Raw genomic sequence first — 18,679 nt, forward strand, 5'->3', positions numbered from 1 at the left:
AGTTGCATCAGTACTACAATGAGCCTGGTCCTGTTTGGGTCATGGTGGGAACTCTGAGTGTGAAAAGATGCACTGAAATTTGGCAACATGCAGTGGGGCCTCTAATAGGTTTTCACCTGTGACAAAACATCTGAGCCAAAACCTTTAAGAGAGGAGAAATTTAGGCTCATGGTTTCAGAGGTGTCTGTCCTTCGGGGCCTGGAGGTATGACAGAGAAGAACAGAAGAGGAAGTTCTGTGTATGATGAGGAAGCAAAGAGGAAGTTCTTGCCTTGGTGGCCTTTCTCTTTCCCGACTGACTTTTTACTCTATTTAAACGGCTAGCCCAGAGGATAGTGCCACCCACAGTTGGGATAGGTCTTCCCTCACTCAGCTAATTCTCTCTGGAAACCCTCGCAACACACACAACCAGAGGTGGGAATCACCAACTTCTGAAGCATTTCTCATTCTAATGAAGCTGGAAATTAAGATTAATTATCAAGAGTTCCTGGAGTATGTCAATACCAAAGCATGTCTCATAGCAGAGAGAATAAGATAACTCATTCTAGTGCCAAATATGAATGACTGTGGCTTCAAATTCTGTGTTCCTCCATGAAAGTGGTCACATGAGATTTTATTAGTTACACAACAGAGAAAGTCATAAATCAAAATGTTTATCAAAAGCATTGCTGGAGAGGGTAAACTCTGCTGTAGGTTTCAGTCGCTATCGGGTGACAGTGTTAGCTTTAACGTGGTAACATTTTAGTAATCTACTAGGAATACATTGTAAGATTTTGACGGCCACAGGTTGTTAGGTAAGCCACAGGGGTGAATAGTACATTCCTTTTAACAGGACTGAAAATAGTTCAAGATAATTTGGCTCTGGTTTGCCCCATTTTATATCTCTAGATCATTTTGAAGTTCACTTATTTGGCCTTGTAGCATCTTTAACAAGCTGTCACTTCTGTTTCTGTCTTTCCCGCTGTATCTCTATGTCCCTTCTCCACTGTCTCCTCCTCCACTTTTCTCCCCATCCCTCTTTCCCCCGTGGAACTTCAATACACAGGTGATGATCTTTGTGAATAGTTCTGGCTCTTCCTTTTTTTTTTTTTTTTTTAATTGTCCTGTTACCTCCCTTACAGACAGTTCTTCTTCATGAGTATCTCCACCAGCAGATGGGCAATCATGGAGAAAGCAACTTCGAGCTACACGACCCTAGTGGTTACTGCTGGCAATTTTGTGGGCATGACTGGAGACAGAATAGAAAACAGAAATGAGGTTGCTGGGAAGAAGCCTAGCTGAAATGCAGGATTTGGGGTTTATCTCTACACTCCAATCTACATGATTACCATATTAAAAGTTGATTGTGGAATGTTAAATCCACAGCATTCGAGAAGCACTCGAAAGGGCAATTAGTGTAGAATCAAATGGGGTCACAAATTGAACAGATCTGACTATGCACAGATACTGCCAAACACCTTGGGCTCCTTGTAGAAGCTATATTTGACATCTACTTCTGAACATACAATTCCATGTCTTGTTCATATCTAGGAGACATGATAAGTTTATGCCTCCTAAATACACTCACCACTGGTGGAAAACCTGAGACAGTAGAACACACAGGAGAGTGCCATTAAAAAGGCTGACCATCTTTACCCAAAATGCTTTGAGAATGCTTGGGCCATAGGCATCTGGCCCAAGCCTAAGCATGACACTCACTTGAGTTTTGTGTCTACCTCATACAGCTAGCTTGAAGACAATTTTAGGGTCTGCATTCTGATGCAAATCTTATCATGTGAGTTGGGTGTGGAATTTTCACTTAGAATGAGTTGCCAGTGCTTAGAAAGTTTCAGGTTTTGTGGGTTTTGGAGGTTAGGCTTTCAGGTGAAGATGCTCCTGCTGTGTTTGACTTCCAGGAAGCTTGCCCAGAGAAGGCATGGGTCACATGTGTGTTTATGTTAGTGGTAGAGGGGGGCCATCATGGCCATTCCTCCCCTCAGTGGCACAGGTTCCCATTTGGCTGTAACACATTCTTTTAGCTGGAATAGGAGAGAAATCCCTGAGCAGGTGAAGGTCTTAGATAGATTGAGCCATATCTGCAGTATGTCCTCTGAGGCCAGCAGCCTGGAAGCACGCTTGCTGCCTTCTAGAGATGCTTGGAAAACTGCAGTCTACCTTCTTTTGCATTGTTTTCTTAGAACTTTCAGGTACATTTGAAACAATGAACTAGAAACCATGGCTGAGAGAAATGTCCCAACCAAGGTATATGTGAAGGAAAGAAAGAGGCTCCTGGCCTGTTGCTATCTCTGGAATAATCAATCTCTTTACACCTGAGCCAATCTGCAGCCCTAGCTACCAACTGTGTCTTCCTGATGATATTTATAGTTAGTATGTTGAATTTTGCCAGATTACAAGACCCCTCCCCCCTTTTTTCCAATAGGAATGTGCTGGAAACATTAGTGTTTGACTCTAATCAAAATAGCAAAATAAAGGTTCTTGCCTTGAGGTGCCAGTGAGTCGGCCAGCTTCTTGGGTGTATTCTGGATTCCTAAGCAGTGCTTGTGCTCTTTCTGAGTGGTGCATGTTGCAGGGACAATAAATACTTTCCCCGGCTAACTTTGGGTTGTCACCATGGAAACGCTGGAGCGGCAGCTGGACTCTGTCAGATGTCTTTCAGTCATTTGGCTGGTACCGATCTTTTGAGGGAACTTTTATTTCATTTGGCAGATGGCAAAACTCTGTTTTCAAATGACATCACCCCTGCACTTGGTCAGATATTTGTCGTAACCGATTAAGAACACTAATTGGAAATTTGCAGGCTTGGGCCCTGTGTATCCTAGAAACAACCTTAACATTAACAGAAAGCGTGAGTCACAGAGAGGCCAAGTGGAAACTATCATTTAAGCATTTGCTAATGCAGAACCATGCGAGCTGAGCCTGAGCGAGCACTTTCTTTGTTTTAAGCTCAGCAAAGTGTTTCTTGGAAATGCTTTTTATCTAATTATGATAGAAGATATCCCAACTGTGTGGAAGTAGAATAGTTGTCATCCCTGCTTCATAAGGCTTTGTTATCTATATTTTAATATATTGTTTATTAACATAAAGAACATTGGTAAGACTGCGACCTACCTGAAAAACTGGCAGAGGAATGCCCAACCTTTTGACATTGTGACATGACATTGCCATCTGCAAACGTGGTTGGCTGCGTACCTCTCTGCTGGGATGCATTTGGCCTGCCAGCTGCTGTGGGACTAACCTGATGCTGGCGCATACTCCTAACTGACATTGATCTGTGTGCCCCTTGCTCTAGAGTCTGGAGCGACAGGATTACCTATGCATTTGTCATTGTCTTGTGGGTTGTTCTGTTTTCCACAGTTATGACAAATTATGATAAACATGCGTGTAACTATGCAATGTATTATTCAAATTTACTTTTTTTCAATAGGTACAATATGCCATGCTGTGTGACACTCTTCCAGCTTATTTCCCTCAGAGCCCAGGATGCTTCTGACGGACTCTGTTATTGTGGGAAACTGTACTTAACTATTTTCCCTACATCGTGGACATTTTGGTTATTTCCAGAGGTGAAGAGTTACAAACAGTGCTGCTAAGAACATTATTGGTTTCTTCATCATGTTCAAAATTTTGAGGATCCTGAGGGAAGAGTCTAGCACTGTGGACATCTTGGACCTTGTTGGGGATTGTACTGGGCACTTCGGCATCCTTTACTCCTGCCCACTCTGATGCTAATGTCTAGCCATCCACACAGATGGGACAGCTAGAAATATCTCCAGAGATTGATATATGTCCTTTGGGTTGAGAGGGGGTTGTCTTGGTCCAGAATGTCTCTCTTAGGGTACAGCAGTATAGACTCTTGATATCCTGGAAACACATGTTAAAGCTCAGTTCCAGCGTTAATGTGTTTAAACCCCTCACAGCCTCCTGCCTGAAGATGGAGATGAACTCTTTTCAGCATGTAGCACTCTCAGATAATTTTGCACGTTAGAAGTGAAATGTTATCTCACTGTGGTATTAACACAAGCTCCCAAATTAGAGCTTAAAATGGAATCACATGAGTTTATCAGCTGTGACAATTTTATTAGTTCTTTGTGAATTTCACATCATGCACCCCAATCCCACTCATCTGCCCCTCCCCTGTTACCTATCCTCTGCCTTTGTAACCGCCTTGCCAAAAGAGAAAAAAAAAATCGTGTTGTGGAAGCAATAGTGTGTCACAGTGTGTCCCTTGGTATATCATTTTGTCCACACTTTTTTTTTTTTTTTTTTGGCTTGTAAATGTTCATTGCAATGTGTCCTTTGTGTGGTATGAGGCCTCTGGCTTCTGTTACTCTATCAATATGGGAATCTCACTGGGACTTCTCTCGGATATCCTGTCGTTGCCCTGTGTTATGGAGATGCTGTAGTAGTTTTGGATCTGTAGGACTGGCCTCTTCATGTGCTCTAGCAGCCCATCAATGGGGTAGATGTTGAAGTGGGCCAAGTCAAAACCCTAGATCTGGGCCTGAGAGGTATCGAAGCTGGTCCACTCTGATGCCCTGGGGCCTGGCTCACCTGTAGCCCCCACTGGGCCAGTTTTACTGTGCTGCCCAGGTGAGGTGCAGGGCCCCTCACTCTCTGAGTGCTAGAGCAGGCGAGGGGCAGAATTCTGCTTACTTCTATTGTTATACCTTGTGCCTTTAGGTGTATAGTTCATATATATTTGTTTTAGTTGACATGCAGAATAAGAGGGTTCCTTATGCCGTTTATGCATAGCTGGTATGTATCTTCACAAATGATTTAGTCTGGTTTCGCTCAGCTTTGTTGTAAAAGTCTGCACTGTGCTTTTGGAACAGCTTGACAACATTCATTGTGCTCTCTGTTTGTGCTTTTGGAATCTAAGGGACACGCCATTACCCTGAGATGCAAATTTGGGGAAGTTAAATTGGCCTTGGTGGAAACTCTTCCCTATAGAACTGAGCAGGCTGTAGGTCTCTGGCTTTCCTACTATGAGTGTAAGTATGGTGGGCACAAATCTGGGATTATTGTTATTTTTTTTGCATAAAGGAAAATACATATAAATTCATAGCAAGCTTGTGCCTTATCCATTGAAACTAAGCAAATTCAAGCTGTGTGTGGTGGCTTCCGTTTATGATCCCAGTGCCTGGATAGCTGAGGCTGGAGGCCTCATGAATTCAAGACCATCCTGGAATATAGAGTAACACTGGCCTTGCTTTAAAGCAAAGCCCAAGGAAAACCCAGTAGAAGCATTTAAAAGCTAGAGGCCAAACACCCAGAAATTCTCATCAGAATCAACCATGAATAGTCATGCTTCATGAGAAACTCCAGCCTGAAAAAGCAAAGTGATCTGAATCACTTCTTCAGCCTTTAACACTATCAGCATGGAAATCATTTGGGTTGGTTACTTTGTCATAGGCTTAATGAAACTAAATCAAATCAGCATAGGTAGTCCAAGGCCACAGCAGAGATGACTCCTCGCCACCATGTGGCATCACAGGACAAAGCCAGCGATTCTCCTGTAGAAGTGAGCCTCCTGGTCTGTGCCATCTGCCTTTCGTCCTGGCCCGTCACTGCGATTGCAAGAGAGCATCACTCATGTGCTGTGTGATGGTTGGTTGTGAGATTTAAGGATGTAGCTTGGCATTTATGTCAGGGTTGTCATCTTCAAATGTCAGGGAGAGAAGGGGCGAAGGATAGAACCAGCATAGAGGAGGGCTTGCTGCTGGTAGGAGGGAAGAGTGTTTTGAGGTGTGCTGTGCCCCCTGCTTTTGGGAATCTAGCAGCTTTGAGTCTTCATCAGTAGGAGGGGTTAGAGTTTGAGGGCTAGGAGGAAGAGGGGAGAGAGACAGAGAAGGAAGAGGAGGTGTTGATGAAGATGGTAATGGTGGCCAGTGATGACAACGACAATGGTGGCTAATAAGTCCTAACCTGTTTACTGTACTTAAAATATTCCAATGCCTTTTTCATCGACAACACAACTCTCTTAGGAGGCAGCTTCTGTTACCACATATAGGAGCACGGAAAGTGAGGCCCACAGTCGCATTGCTCAGAAGTCGTGGAGGTAGAGAGTAAATGTAGGCAGCCTGGCTTCAGAACCTCTCTGCCTCTACCCAGGAGTATACCAGGAATCTGGTTACTTTGGAGAAGAGACTCAGTGCTTTGTTACAGCCCATTGGTTGGCAAGATAGATGGAATTCAGGCTAGACACATTTCTAGCAAACTGTTGATCAAGCTGAGGCATGATGACCTCTCGCTAGTGATTGTGGACAATGAGCTTGGTGCTGTGGGAACAGGGAAGGAGAGAAGAAGTGCTGGTGAGATGTGGCATGTGAGTACAGGCCAAGCAAGTGTGGCAGGGTGGGGCTAATGGGCTGAGCTCACCTAGGCCTTTGACACTGAAGGAAGGCTGCTGCCCTGATGTCCATTGGTCTCTGCCTTTGTGACAGACGCACCCCACACAGGCACTGAGACACACCTCCATGAATGTGACTGTGTCAGTTCTCTGGTCTTTCTTCCTGCCATATCTGATGAGTCACAGACACATTACAGCTGGGTGAGATTTATGGAATGCAAAGTTGGCTTAGCAGTTTTAAAATACTTGTCTTTGCAATTTGTTGGTTTTTTTTTCAGAAAAAAGGAAAAATAATGATAATTTTAACAAATGAATGAAAATTATTTGACAGAATGAAGGCTGGATATAAGAAAAATACATTTATATAAAATGTAAAAAGCATTAGCTGACAGACAAAGATAAAGTGGAGCTTATTAAGAATTTTATTCATAAAATCAAACCTCACAAAGTAAATTAAAAAACAATGCAGAGAGGAAAGAGAGGATTCTTATGACATAAATATTGGAGGAACTTATAATCATAATCATAATTTCAAATTGTGTGGAAAAGTTCAATAAGAAAAGGGAGTTTTTCACACCAGTGTAGATCAGGACAGAAAGTATATCAAGAACTGGTGCCTGGGCTCAACCTTCACCTTCCAAGGCCTGCCCTTAGTGATCCATCTACTAAGTAAGCCTGACTTCCCCAAATAGCACATCAGCTGGGCAACCAGAGTTCAGAACTGGTGCTGGTGGGACCCATTTTATATTTAAGTCACAGCATCTTCCATCAGTGAGAGCTGCTAGATACGGGTGTTAAAATTGCCTTCTGTGTTTTGATGGGGTTGTTCTATTTGAGACAGGGTCTTAATATAAGCTCTAGCTAGTGAGGAATTCACTATATGGACCAGGTTAGCCTTGAACTTGCCTTTGCCTCTTGAGTGCTGGTATTACAGGCATGTGCCACCACGACCAGCAATTGGATGTTCCTTGTGGTGGGTATGGAGGAGTAGAATTTACAGACAGCTCCAGACTCAAAATATCCCCATAGTACATGAATACCTGCAGAAACCAGAGGTGTCAGTGAACACATCCTTGAGCTAGGGGATGAGTCTGGTTCCTGGAAACATCCACTAAAATGGAAGGAGTGTACTTCTGTGCACTGTGGGCCACCATGGGGCTTAGTCAATTTGTCAACACTGAATTCGCCAGCCCCTCAGCGATGTGGACATACAAACTCTGTGGTTGCAGCAGGAGGTGGCCATCACCAAGAACATTTATTTGTTGATTCAGTGAGTTGGGATAAGCCACCAAAAACTTCTGTGAGAATCATGTAGAGGGCTCAGGGCAATGGCCTTCAATCATGGTGACAAGAACTCTTCTGCTGAGTGGTAGCATCTTCTCCCCACCCTGAAGGTTTCTTAGAACTACCTGGGCTATCCCAGCTAACAGACTGAGAAACCCCTCTCCCATCATCCTGCTGGCTTTCTTTGTGCTTTGCTGTCCTGTTGTGATGTCCATCTTGCTTCTCCATCTTGTTTCTGTGTATTTCTTTTTTTCCTGGTCTTGTCTCAGGGATGAGGAGGAAGAAGAGGAGGAGGAAGAACAGCCAATCACGGAACCCAATTCAGAGGAGGAGAGAGAGGACGATGCCCAGTGTCAGGGCAAAGACAGGTACTGAAGGTTGTAGCCACCTAGGCTCATACCAAAAGCCAGGGGCTCCTTCCTCATGGACCATTTGCTGCCATCGCTCGTTCATGCTCTCCTCTTCTTACCAGCTCACAAGGGCCACCCTCATGTTCCTGTGCACAAGCTGCTGAATGACCACTTTTGCTGAAATACCTGAACACACTTTAATCTGAGGCCTAGAAGGAAGAGTGTGAAATCACATGGTTTTCTGAACTCTCTTCCATCCATCACCAGGACATTTGCTCAAACAGATCAATAGTGATTAGAAAGGCTAATTTCTACCAAGGAGAGTTAGAAACCTTCCATAAAGGTCACAGTAAGAATTCTACACTCTTCCCCTTTCCTAATTTTGCTAGTACATATTAACTAATATATATGGGTAACTGCCTTGGTAAGTATTCAAATATGATTTTATATAAGTAGAAGGGAAAAATTTTTATTCTTCATAACAGTAAACTTACCTACTATTCATATTTATAGCCAGGATACCCATCATAGATCTACAACCTTTCAGAGAGCTTGCTGTCACCTCAAAAAAGCCTATTCTGTCCTTGTCCAGTATTAGCAGATAGGAACCCCTCACAGATGCCTTAAATTGTATAGATATTTCTCCCAAATGGTTTGTTTATTCATCTTCCACTATTCAAAAATGGTTTTGTACTTGAGTAGTTTTCTGCATTAACTGATTGTCACCACAGATGAGTGTTTTTACTCGGGGAGGTGTTGTTAATTTACAGTAGAATGCTTCTTGCACAACGTCCCGGTTCAGGGGATACTTAGCAAGACACTGCACCTATCTTGTTCTCCATACACATAAAAGTCTTCATTTAATACTAGGTCACCCCTCCTGTTCCTAAGTCCTGTGGGATCCTCTGTAAATTGACAAATGGTAGTTTCTTTGCTCTTCCCCCTTTGGGAAGGCCTGCAAAGAAGCATGTCAGTATAGAGAGAAGGTAGAGATAAGCCTGAGGATGGAGAGCTAGCCGCATTTTGAAATGAGAGAGGGAGGAGGAGCGTCAAGAAATAGCCCTGCCCCAGTGGTGTGCCAGACTAGTGGGTCGTGATGGACCAGTTGGAGACCTGGGAAAAGGATACGTTTGACAGTGCCCAACACTTTAATTTAAAAATGATTCCACTGAAAAACACCATATTTAACAGTTTTGTGTATCTACCTCTTACATCATACCACAATCATTTGCTAAGTGTGTATACCATTCCCTATGATGGCCCTGTTTGGGGATGACAGCATGCAACTATAACTATGGGCCTAACTGGCAGAGTCCAGATGATAGAGACTTAGTGCTAGGCCCTTGATAAGAGAAATGGGCAGAGTTTGTCCTTTGTTGCCTACTGTCTTTGGTGTGGTCCATCCCACAGGCTCCCTTTTCTCACATCTTTATCTGTATTGAAAGGGGCTCTGAAAGCTGAAACTAAAGCACATGGACTTTGTGACTAAAACATAGAGATGAAGTTTAAATTGTGAAATTTCAGGGTACCCTGCAGAGGAAACAGGAAGGGTGCAGAAAGTGGGTGCAGAAGAGCCCTGGGGCATGGTCAGTCCCCTCCCAGAACATCTGTCTATCCAGAGGCCATCCTGTCTGATAGATACTTCTTTGCTCTCTGAAGATGTAACCTCTCAGGTGGCCAACAGTGACCAGACCCACGGATGCTCCTGCTCATAGACTCTTGCTATGTCTCAAGAAACACAGGGCTGAAAGTGTATGGGTTGATAACGAGTCTCTCTCTTTCTCCTAACCTTTGCTCCTCCTCTCTCCAATCTCTGTTTCTCTTTCCTCTCTCTGCCGATCTTCCTGGGCCAACAGCAAGGCCAGCCCTGCCTCGAGGCAGAGCTCCCCTGGGAAGGATGCTGCTCCAGAGAGTTCTGCACTCCATCCCACCTCAAGTCCCACCTCACAGGAAAGGTGGCTTCCTGCCAGCACAGCAGCAAGGAGCCCTGTGCTTGGTGGGACAGGGCCTGAGGCCAGCCGGTCTGCTGCTCGCTTGCCACCTCCCAGCCCTGGCTTGGCGACTCGGCCCTCCACTGCACCAAAGGTGTCTCCGACCATAGACAAGTTGCCCTACGTGCCCCATAGCCCCTTCCACCTCTTCTCCTATGACTTTGAAGATTCACCCCTCCTCACCAAGGACAAGGGAGGAGACTCTCAGACAGAAAACAGGTAGACTGGCCTGCAGTGAGGCCTGTGTGTTATTAACCCGGGGTGGAAGACACACCTGATTGCCTGTGTCCCACGGCTTTTCTTCTGCTGTGTTGAATGGACTCACTCAGATATAGAGCCACTTCAGCTGAACTAACTCTCTGACCACTGACCTCATGGGAACAGTAAGATGCAAAAGAGTCACTTGTGTGAGTGAAGGAGATTGTTGGTTTTAATGTAACTACTAATATGGTTTTCAGAACTCCAGACTATCAAGATCTGTGTGTCCACCCCATCCCCCAGCATGGTTTTTCTGGGCTGCAAGATGAGGGGAGTGTGGTACCTTCTGCCTGCAGCATGGCCAGTGTGCTGCCCTCTCCTTGCACAATCCCCCAGCCCCTCCCACTGAGCTGCCGCGGAGCCTAACTTCTGATCTTTCTTTTCTAATAAGTGGGCATCCTATCTGTACTTTCACTATCTTTCCTGTAGCTTCTTGCTTTTTTTTTCTCTTATATGTTTTTGTGTTTCCTAAGGCTGCCCATTAATGTCACGAAGTTATAGTTTGAACCAATTCCTGGAGCCTTAAGATGATCACATTATCTAATTATGAACATTCAGGTATTATAATAAAAAGTCATCCCGGTGGCAGATTGGAAGTGTAGCCATTGCTTGCCTGCCCCACAGCTAACTGCCTTCACTGTCTCTCCACTCAGGAGTAGCCTGCTGGAGTGGAGAGTAGGGAATATTTGTATATATTTTTTTATTTTTCCAATGGCTATATTCTATTTTTAATTTTTTATAACATTTATTTATTGGGTGGAGAATGCATGGACAATCCAAGGGCAGCTTGTGGGCATTAGTTCTTGCCCTGGTCAGAATGGTATCAGACTCTGGGAGTCCTGGGATTGGACTTGGGCCATCAGGCTTGGCAGCAAGTGCCTTTACCCATGGAATCATATCGCCAGCCTCTAATAATTGCCTTTTAAGTGGTACGATAAACAGGTAAATCTGTTCTAATAATACATTTCATTCAGCTTACTCTACCCAAAATCTTTTATTTCCTCAGTCTGTATCCCTAATCATTGATTATTATAATACTCCCCCTCTTAGAATAATAACGATAGAGCAGACTTTGTTGAACATTTATTATGAGTCAGGCTCTCTATTTCCCATGAAGTTGCTGCTTCAAAGGATCCCTTAGTCCTTAAAGACAGGTTCTATCACTAGCTCCTACTTATGGTAAAGAACCTAAGGCTCAGAGAGACCCAGTAACTTGGCTCGAGTCCATCTGTTAATGTGTGGAGAGGTAGTTTCAGTACAAGGTCGCCTGTTCCAGAGTCATGTTCTCCTTTACAAGTTGTCCCACTGTAGCCTAATGGCTGTCCTCCTGGGCTTGCAATGCCCCTGTCAGGAGTCTTTAGACAGAGTCTTGTCAACAAGGGTAAAGCATTCACCAGAGCCTGTGATATGGGGACCTCCAAGCCTCAGTGATTGGCAAGGATTTTGACTTTGTTTCAGACGAAGCCTTATAAGCCTTGACCACCACTAAATGACCTGTCTTCCAGGGTCTTCCAACCTCCCACTTCATAACCAAAGGGTTAATCACCTGTGACTGGCAACCTCTTCCGGTTACACACAATCTAGAAGAATCTTGGAATTTCCCTCAAAGTTTTAAGTAGCTTGTCTAAAGGTTTTTAACATAAATTGAACTAGTTATAAGAGAATGTAACATGTCTATTGTCTATGCGTTTACATTAAGTTTAGAGCCTTAGCTTTAGCTTAGAATACCTCTATTTTTTATGACTTTGGTACTTAGAAGTATCACTTAACCCTTAAGAAACAGATTCTTAAAGAAACGATGCACTAAGAAGTGGGCTCTATCACTGGTTGTCACTGACAGTAAGAAAGGAGTGGTGCAAAGGGACTTTGAATGGTGCAAAGAGACTCTCTAAATGGACCTCTTCCCTCTCCTCCTCCTCCTCCTCCTCTTCCTCCTCCTCCTCCTCCTCCTTTTCCTCCTTCTTTTCCTCCTCCTGTACCTTCAGTAATTCCCTCTGGACTGATGCCTTTTTAGATAATTCCATGCATTGTCACCTTGAAAGTTTGCCAGGCCCACATAGATTTCGCCTACTGAGGGTGTTTCTTCTCCTTTCAAAAAGGAGAGGCCATTGTGGGAAGAGGCAGAGCAGAGAAGGGGGCCCATCAGAACTGCTTAGGTGGAGCCAGCTAAAGAAGCCATACTCAGAACACATCAACGACCTACTTGTTCTTCCTTAGAACTCTGGGCTCCCTGTAGATCTCTCCCAAGCCCCATTGTGATCTTGCACAGTTTTTACCCAGTGAGTCAAGCATGAGCCTTCCACCCTCCCAGACGGAGCTAGCTAAAGCTTGGCCTGGAAGAAGATATAGCCAACCTCAGCTTTCCCAGCAAGGGATCGGCCTGTTATGATGATTGACTCTGTACTTTCTGGGAATGATGTTAGCACCTGAAGGTTCTTCTCTGGGTTCTTGGTCTTTCCAAGCTTCATTAGTATGTAGAGTCCTTAGGAATGAGAACAATAGAAACCTATAAATTTGTATTTGTGTGTTGTGAAATACAGTCACATATATGCTTGTGAATGAAGATTGCCTTAGTTTAACTATGCAAAGGTAGTCACTTGATACGATTCTTGGTATTGATGGTGGGGGTTGATCTTTCTTAGGTCCTGTTGTTGTGGGTTTTGTGGATCTGTATAGTAACAGATCTGGCTACTCGGTTGCTGTCTGCAATCGAAGAGATGGTAATAGCGACCAGCCCATTAGTCACTATAATGAACCCTCCCCTCCTCACACACAAAAATGCTGAATAGTGAATTATGATCCAAGTCAGTTTGGCTGAAATTGAGAAGCAAAATTGGGCAGGCTTTGAGGCATTTGAATTAATTACTTGGCCATTAGGAAAACCAAAGGAGGGAAAAACACATTGTGCATGGTTTGTTTCCATAACGTCATTTAAACATAATTTCAGCAACACGATCCTGTGAAAACATTCAGCAGGATGTCCGCATGCATTTGGAGGGGGAGTTTTAGTGGCCAGGGTAAGAAGCCAGTGTCCAGGCAGCTGGTGGACAGCCAGGCTGTGAGTTTGTGTGTTGGCAGTATCTGGCTCTTGTCAGCTCTTTTCCTCCCATTGCCCACCTTCTCCCCTTCCTGTGGGAAGGGCCACACTTGGTGCCCTGGCCTCAGCTTCCTTCTTTGCTTTTCTGTATTCTTCATGGCCCATGACTTGTGAATTCATTCTGAAAAATTAAACCAGCGCTGACCTCAAAAACAATTAGGCTACCAGACATGTAGAATGGGGATTTTAAAAGAGAAAATCCTTCAATTCCTGCTACTTGAGAATCACAGGTTCAAGGCCAGCCTGGGAAATTTAGGACGATCTTGTCTCCAAATCAGAATGAACAAAAGGTCTAAGGATGTAGCTCAGGGTTGAAGTATTCACCTACCATTCATAAAGCCCCAGGTTGGATCTCAGTGTGACCTGAGATGGGTTTGAGGGAAGAAGAAGAGGAGGAGAAAGGGGAACAGTCCCCAGAAACCAAGAACTGTGACGGTGACATATTCACAGAAAAGGTCATTGTCCAATCCTGTGGTCTGAGCCTCGATGGCAAGGGCCTGTTTCTAAATATACACCTGAAGCAATGACTGAGGTGCCAGTGTTAGAAGCACAGACTAGAGTAGGGACAGATGAATATCTTCTATTGTGGTAACTTATTACTAAAACTTGAAATTTTGTATCCCTCTCCCCACTGCTTAAAAGTAGGTAGCTTTTTAAAAATGATTTTTACTTTTGAGAATATTTTTGCACAATGAGACTAAACTATATTATGTCTTGGTGTTTCCATTCAGCCCATTGACCAGCATTTCCCAGGATGCCAGTTGTAAAATGGGTCACTTATTTATGGTTGCAGAACAGTTCAACAATGAATGACTTCATGTTGAATTTGATACCACGAGTTAAATAATGTACCATTGAGCATTTTCATATGTGTTGTTTTCTCGTGTCAACATTAGAAGTGTTAAAGTGTTTTTTTTTTGGTGCTAACATCTCATGGGACATCTTTAAAATCTAGTTGCTTGTCAGAAGTACCTGTCTCTGTTGATGGGAATTCAGCCTCTCATGTCCAAGAAGATCTGTGTGTGTGTTCATCATAGTGACCCTTCGGGTCCCTCACATCCTAATGCAATATCCCTAAGCAGTATGAGGAATGAGTTATCCTTGCCTGTGACAAGACATGTAGGGATCGAAGCTGTCTTACATAAATGCCAGATCTATATAAGGGTTCAGATTGTGACTTGTTTCCTGGGCGTTGCTCTGAATGGCAGCACCTGCATCAAAGAAACTACTGAAGGACATCTTTCCTGAGAACAGAAAACTACAAATCCTGACATCTATCTAATAGAAATATGGCTGGGAAAAAAAATCAAAGCTCATTTTAGTTTAACCACTGCAGGTTTCAGGATAAATGGTTGAATGAAACCATAGATCCCTTCATCTCTAGGCAGTAGACTAGTCCAGAAGGCCTGGAGATAAACAAGCACCCCATGGGATGATGGGAAAGGAACATAATGGATTCAAAATGACCTGTGGTGGAATGTTCAATGCAAAGATGTTTCTTTAGCCAAACGAATGTCATTTCTGCAGGTCTCTGATGGCATTCATAATGTGGCATCACAATTAGCAAGGAAGATCCTCATCATTGAGATGATCACAGTTTGTATTCTTGATTTATGGTCACAATTAACTTTAACATACTTTTACAAAATAATAGAAGAGGCGACACCTCCTGGGAAACAATTTGCAAGGAGTCCTGCTACCCAGTGGACTTTGAAGTTTGAGAAACTTTAATGAAGACTTATCAAAAGGCAATAAATCTCTAGAGCTTTACATCATCACTATTTGCAGTGGCATGTTCAGAAATACTTTTCTTGCAAAAAGCTAGATGGTTTGTGAAGTCTTATTTATATTTATTGTTCACTTAACCTTGTCTCTGTTTTCTGTGTTCAATCCCAACTTCTGTGCCTTTTAGATACAGCAACTTCAGCAACAACTCTTTCCAATCCTCCAGACCCTCTCCTGGACCGAGTGTGTCCCCATCTTCTGCATCGTCCTTCTCTTCCCCACAGGATACCAGGTGAGCTTGGAGGTGTGGTCTAATCCCTGTTGGCTCAAGTGCAAAAATCAGTTATATTAAGAGTGATTAGAGGAGGCCGCTTGTGGTCATGTATGCTTCTAATACTAGCAGTTGGTAGGTTGACAGGCGGAATCAGGAATTTAAAGTTATGCTTAGCTATTGTTTGAGGACAGCCTGGACTATTTGAAACTCTGTCTCAAACAAATAACCAGGTGGTGGTGGTGGTGGTGGCACACACCTTTAATACCAGCACTCAGGAGGCAGAGGCAAGGCAGATCTCTAAGTTTAAGGCCAGTCTTGTCTACAAATTGAGTTCCAAGACAGCTGGGGCTACACAGAGAAACCCTGCCTTGGGGGGAAAATGAAGAAAATATAAATAAGTGAATGAATGAATGAATGAATGAGTGAATAAATAAATAAACATAAAAATTGTTAAAAGTATAAGTAAAAGTCATATTCTAAAGAATTTTCATTTAAAAGATCAGTTTCTCTGTCAACCACTACTATTTACTAAGCAGATAGTTCATTTGAGGTGATATTTTGTTTTTATTATTATGCCACCTACTGTATATTTTCCATAGAGAGCATAAACATTTTGTTTGGGGATGGAGAGATGGCTCACCTGTTAAGAACACTGGCTTTTCTTCCACAGGAGCTGGCTTTGATTCCCAGCACCTACCATGGGGGTTCATAATTGTCTGTAACACCAGTTCCATGGGATCCAATATCCTCTTCTGCCCTCTGTGGGCACCAAGCATGTATATGGTACATATATACACACACGGGCAAAACACTCACACACATAAAAATAAAAACAAAGAATAATTATAAATATTTCTTCTAAAATATGTAGGGATGGATGTCTTAGTCATCCTTTAAAGATGATTCTAGATGTTATATGAGCTCAATTTGTCTCAGAGACTTTCCTTTCACCTTTGAATGGCTAAATCTCTGTAGATCAGAAGGAAGTGGGCCCACCGAGGTGCTAGGTAATTAGTCTATGACTTACCAAAAGACAGAAGAATCATATGGGTGCATGGAAGGAATTTAACTTGGCAAGCGCTCTAGACCACCAGAAACTCTCTGATTATTACTCCTGGAAGCCAGTGATTATGCAAGGATGTGTTTACAAGGGAAAGGTAAGGCCTGTAATTTCAGAACAATTAAAAGCAGTTACCCTTAATGGCAAGGGTACTGGAGTTGGAGAAGAGAAGAGGTTTAGATTGATTTAGATTTCCAAGTCACTCTCTGGGCAGCTACTTACTCCCTGAGGGACAAATGCTGATTACACCCACCCTTCGGTGAGGGAAGGAAATTGACCACACAAGAATGCTGCAGGAAGCTGGCTGTCTACAGCCAGGGGAGGAGGCAGGAAAAGGACGGTGGTGCATCACTGGGCACCTAGACATGAATGACTACAGAGATCACTTGCTTCAATTACTGTTTTTTAAAAGTGGGATCAGGGCTCCACATTCAGATTCTATTTTGTGTATGTGGAAGTGTTTTACTGAACATAGGAGGCTTAGCTGGGATGTGGAACAAACTCTTACAATTGCATGAAGAAGAGGTGTCCAGTGGAGTTTGCCTCTCAGGGGTACCCACCTCATGGCCTAGGATAGCTATGACTATATCCCAACACAAAACTGAAAACTTATTTAACAGATTAAGAGATATTTGTGTGGGGGGTGTGTGGGATGAGGAAGTATGTGTGTATGTGTGTGTATGTATGATGTAGGTAGTATGTGTGTTGTAACTCAATTCCTGTTCTTGTACATAAACTTTGTAGATGGCAACTTTGTGTCACAATGTCATACAAAATAAATGTATGTATTCTCTTAACCCGTAGAATAAAGGTCAGATATTCCTGGCACATGGCACTAATCAATCCATACTAAACTCTTAGATTTCACAGCCAAAGGTAACCCTGAATTGGGGATGTTTAGGGATAATCAGGAGTTGTTGATAGGGAAATCAGTTGATAATAGTGTTTTTAGCATAGGTTACATTACCGTTGAGGTTTAGATATGTTATGTATAATCCTGGGGAAGTTATCATGGAGATGATCCTAGTCATATCAGATGCAATATTTAGATGCACAGTGAGGACTATTGGAGTATGACTGGTTGGCATTAGAAATCTCATGTTTGCTAGGTAACAGGTTCTTCTGGAACTAAAGTAGGTTCTGCCATTGTATCTGCCACAGTACCTGACCTGTCCATGGTAGAACTATGATAAACACTGTTGTTGTTTTGTGACTATAACAATAGATAGATGGGATAGATAGATAGATAGATAGATAGATAGATAGATAGACAGACAGATAAGAGAGATGAAAGATGGATTGGTAGAATAATATGTAATAGAAAACTAGATGATAAATATATAAATAGAAAGACAGATGGGTGCTATCTAGATATAGATAAATGAAAGATAACTAATAGGCAAATAGGTAGGTAGAAATAGATGATAGGAATATAAGGGGAGTTGGATGGACAGATGGATGCATAATAGTCAGGTGGATAAATAATAGGTAGATAGATGTAAATAGATGCTAGCTAACTAGATAGACAGAAGTTAGATGGATGATTGGACACTGAACCACAAGTCAAAATTTCCCACTGTTGTCTAAGTACATTACATTGACTACAATCACAATAATGGACATTTTATGCAATTTATTGTTTGAAAGCTGAATTCTTTGCATGTTATTTACAATGCAATTGTATATCTATCAGTGTTTTTTTACTCCATTGAGATACATAACTATTTTTACTGAGATACATACTCAGTAGAATTTGTAGGATTTATTAGTGATATTTTATATATCCATGTATGACTAAGAGTGAAAAGAAACATCTCAGGAAATACACTGAAATATTATGAGCAATAAGCAGGGTTTTGCAAGGAAAAACCCCTCATCCTTTGCTACCAATCATCACCACCCCCAAAACTAGTAAAATTAATGCCTGAGTCCTGCTCAAGTCTAGAAAGTTAGAACTCTCATAATCTTGATTTGGAAATGAGATTGAATTTTCAAAGTCTTAGAAAAATCAGGCCAGTGACAATGCCCATCAGTTATCTTGGACCACTTTTTCTTTTTCTTTTTTTTCGAGACAGGGTTTCTCTGAGTAGCCCTGGCTATCCTGGAACTCACTCTGTAGACCAGGCTGGCTTCGAACTCAGAAATCCACCTGCCTCTGCCTCCCAAGTGCTGGGATTAAAGGCCTGCGCCACCACCACCCTGCTCCCTTGAACCACTTTATAAGTGGGCATTACCACAAGCTTAAAGCCTTCCATTCCTCAGTCTTGCTAAGGCATGCTAATGTGCAGGATG

General features: G+C 42.8%; 1 protein-coding gene across 5 annotated transcripts in view; it reads left to right on the plus strand.

Annotated features, from left to right (window-relative positions):
• Nucleotides 1-18,679, plus strand: part of Fhod3 (formin homology 2 domain containing 3) — a 421,283-nt gene that overhangs the window by 303,995 nt on the left and 98,609 nt on the right. For 2 of the 5 annotated variants that reach the window (XM_031365152.1, XM_031365151.1), the window contains exons 11-13: nucleotides 7,902-8,000; nucleotides 9,839-10,192; nucleotides 15,241-15,345. In XM_031365152.1, the coding sequence (XP_031221012.1) occupies nucleotides 7,902-8,000; nucleotides 9,839-10,192; nucleotides 15,241-15,345 (558 nt within the window). The remainder of the gene's footprint in view (nucleotides 1-7,901; nucleotides 8,001-9,838; nucleotides 10,193-15,240; nucleotides 15,346-18,679) is intronic. The other 3 variants (XM_031365155.1, XM_031365154.1, XM_031365153.1) reach the window with 2 other exon arrangements.

Source organism: Mastomys coucha, unplaced genomic scaffold (genome assembly GCF_008632895.1).
Source record: "Mastomys coucha isolate ucsf_1 unplaced genomic scaffold, UCSF_Mcou_1 pScaffold13, whole genome shotgun sequence".
Taxonomy (NCBI): Eukaryota; Metazoa; Chordata; class Mammalia; order Rodentia; family Muridae; genus Mastomys; species Mastomys coucha.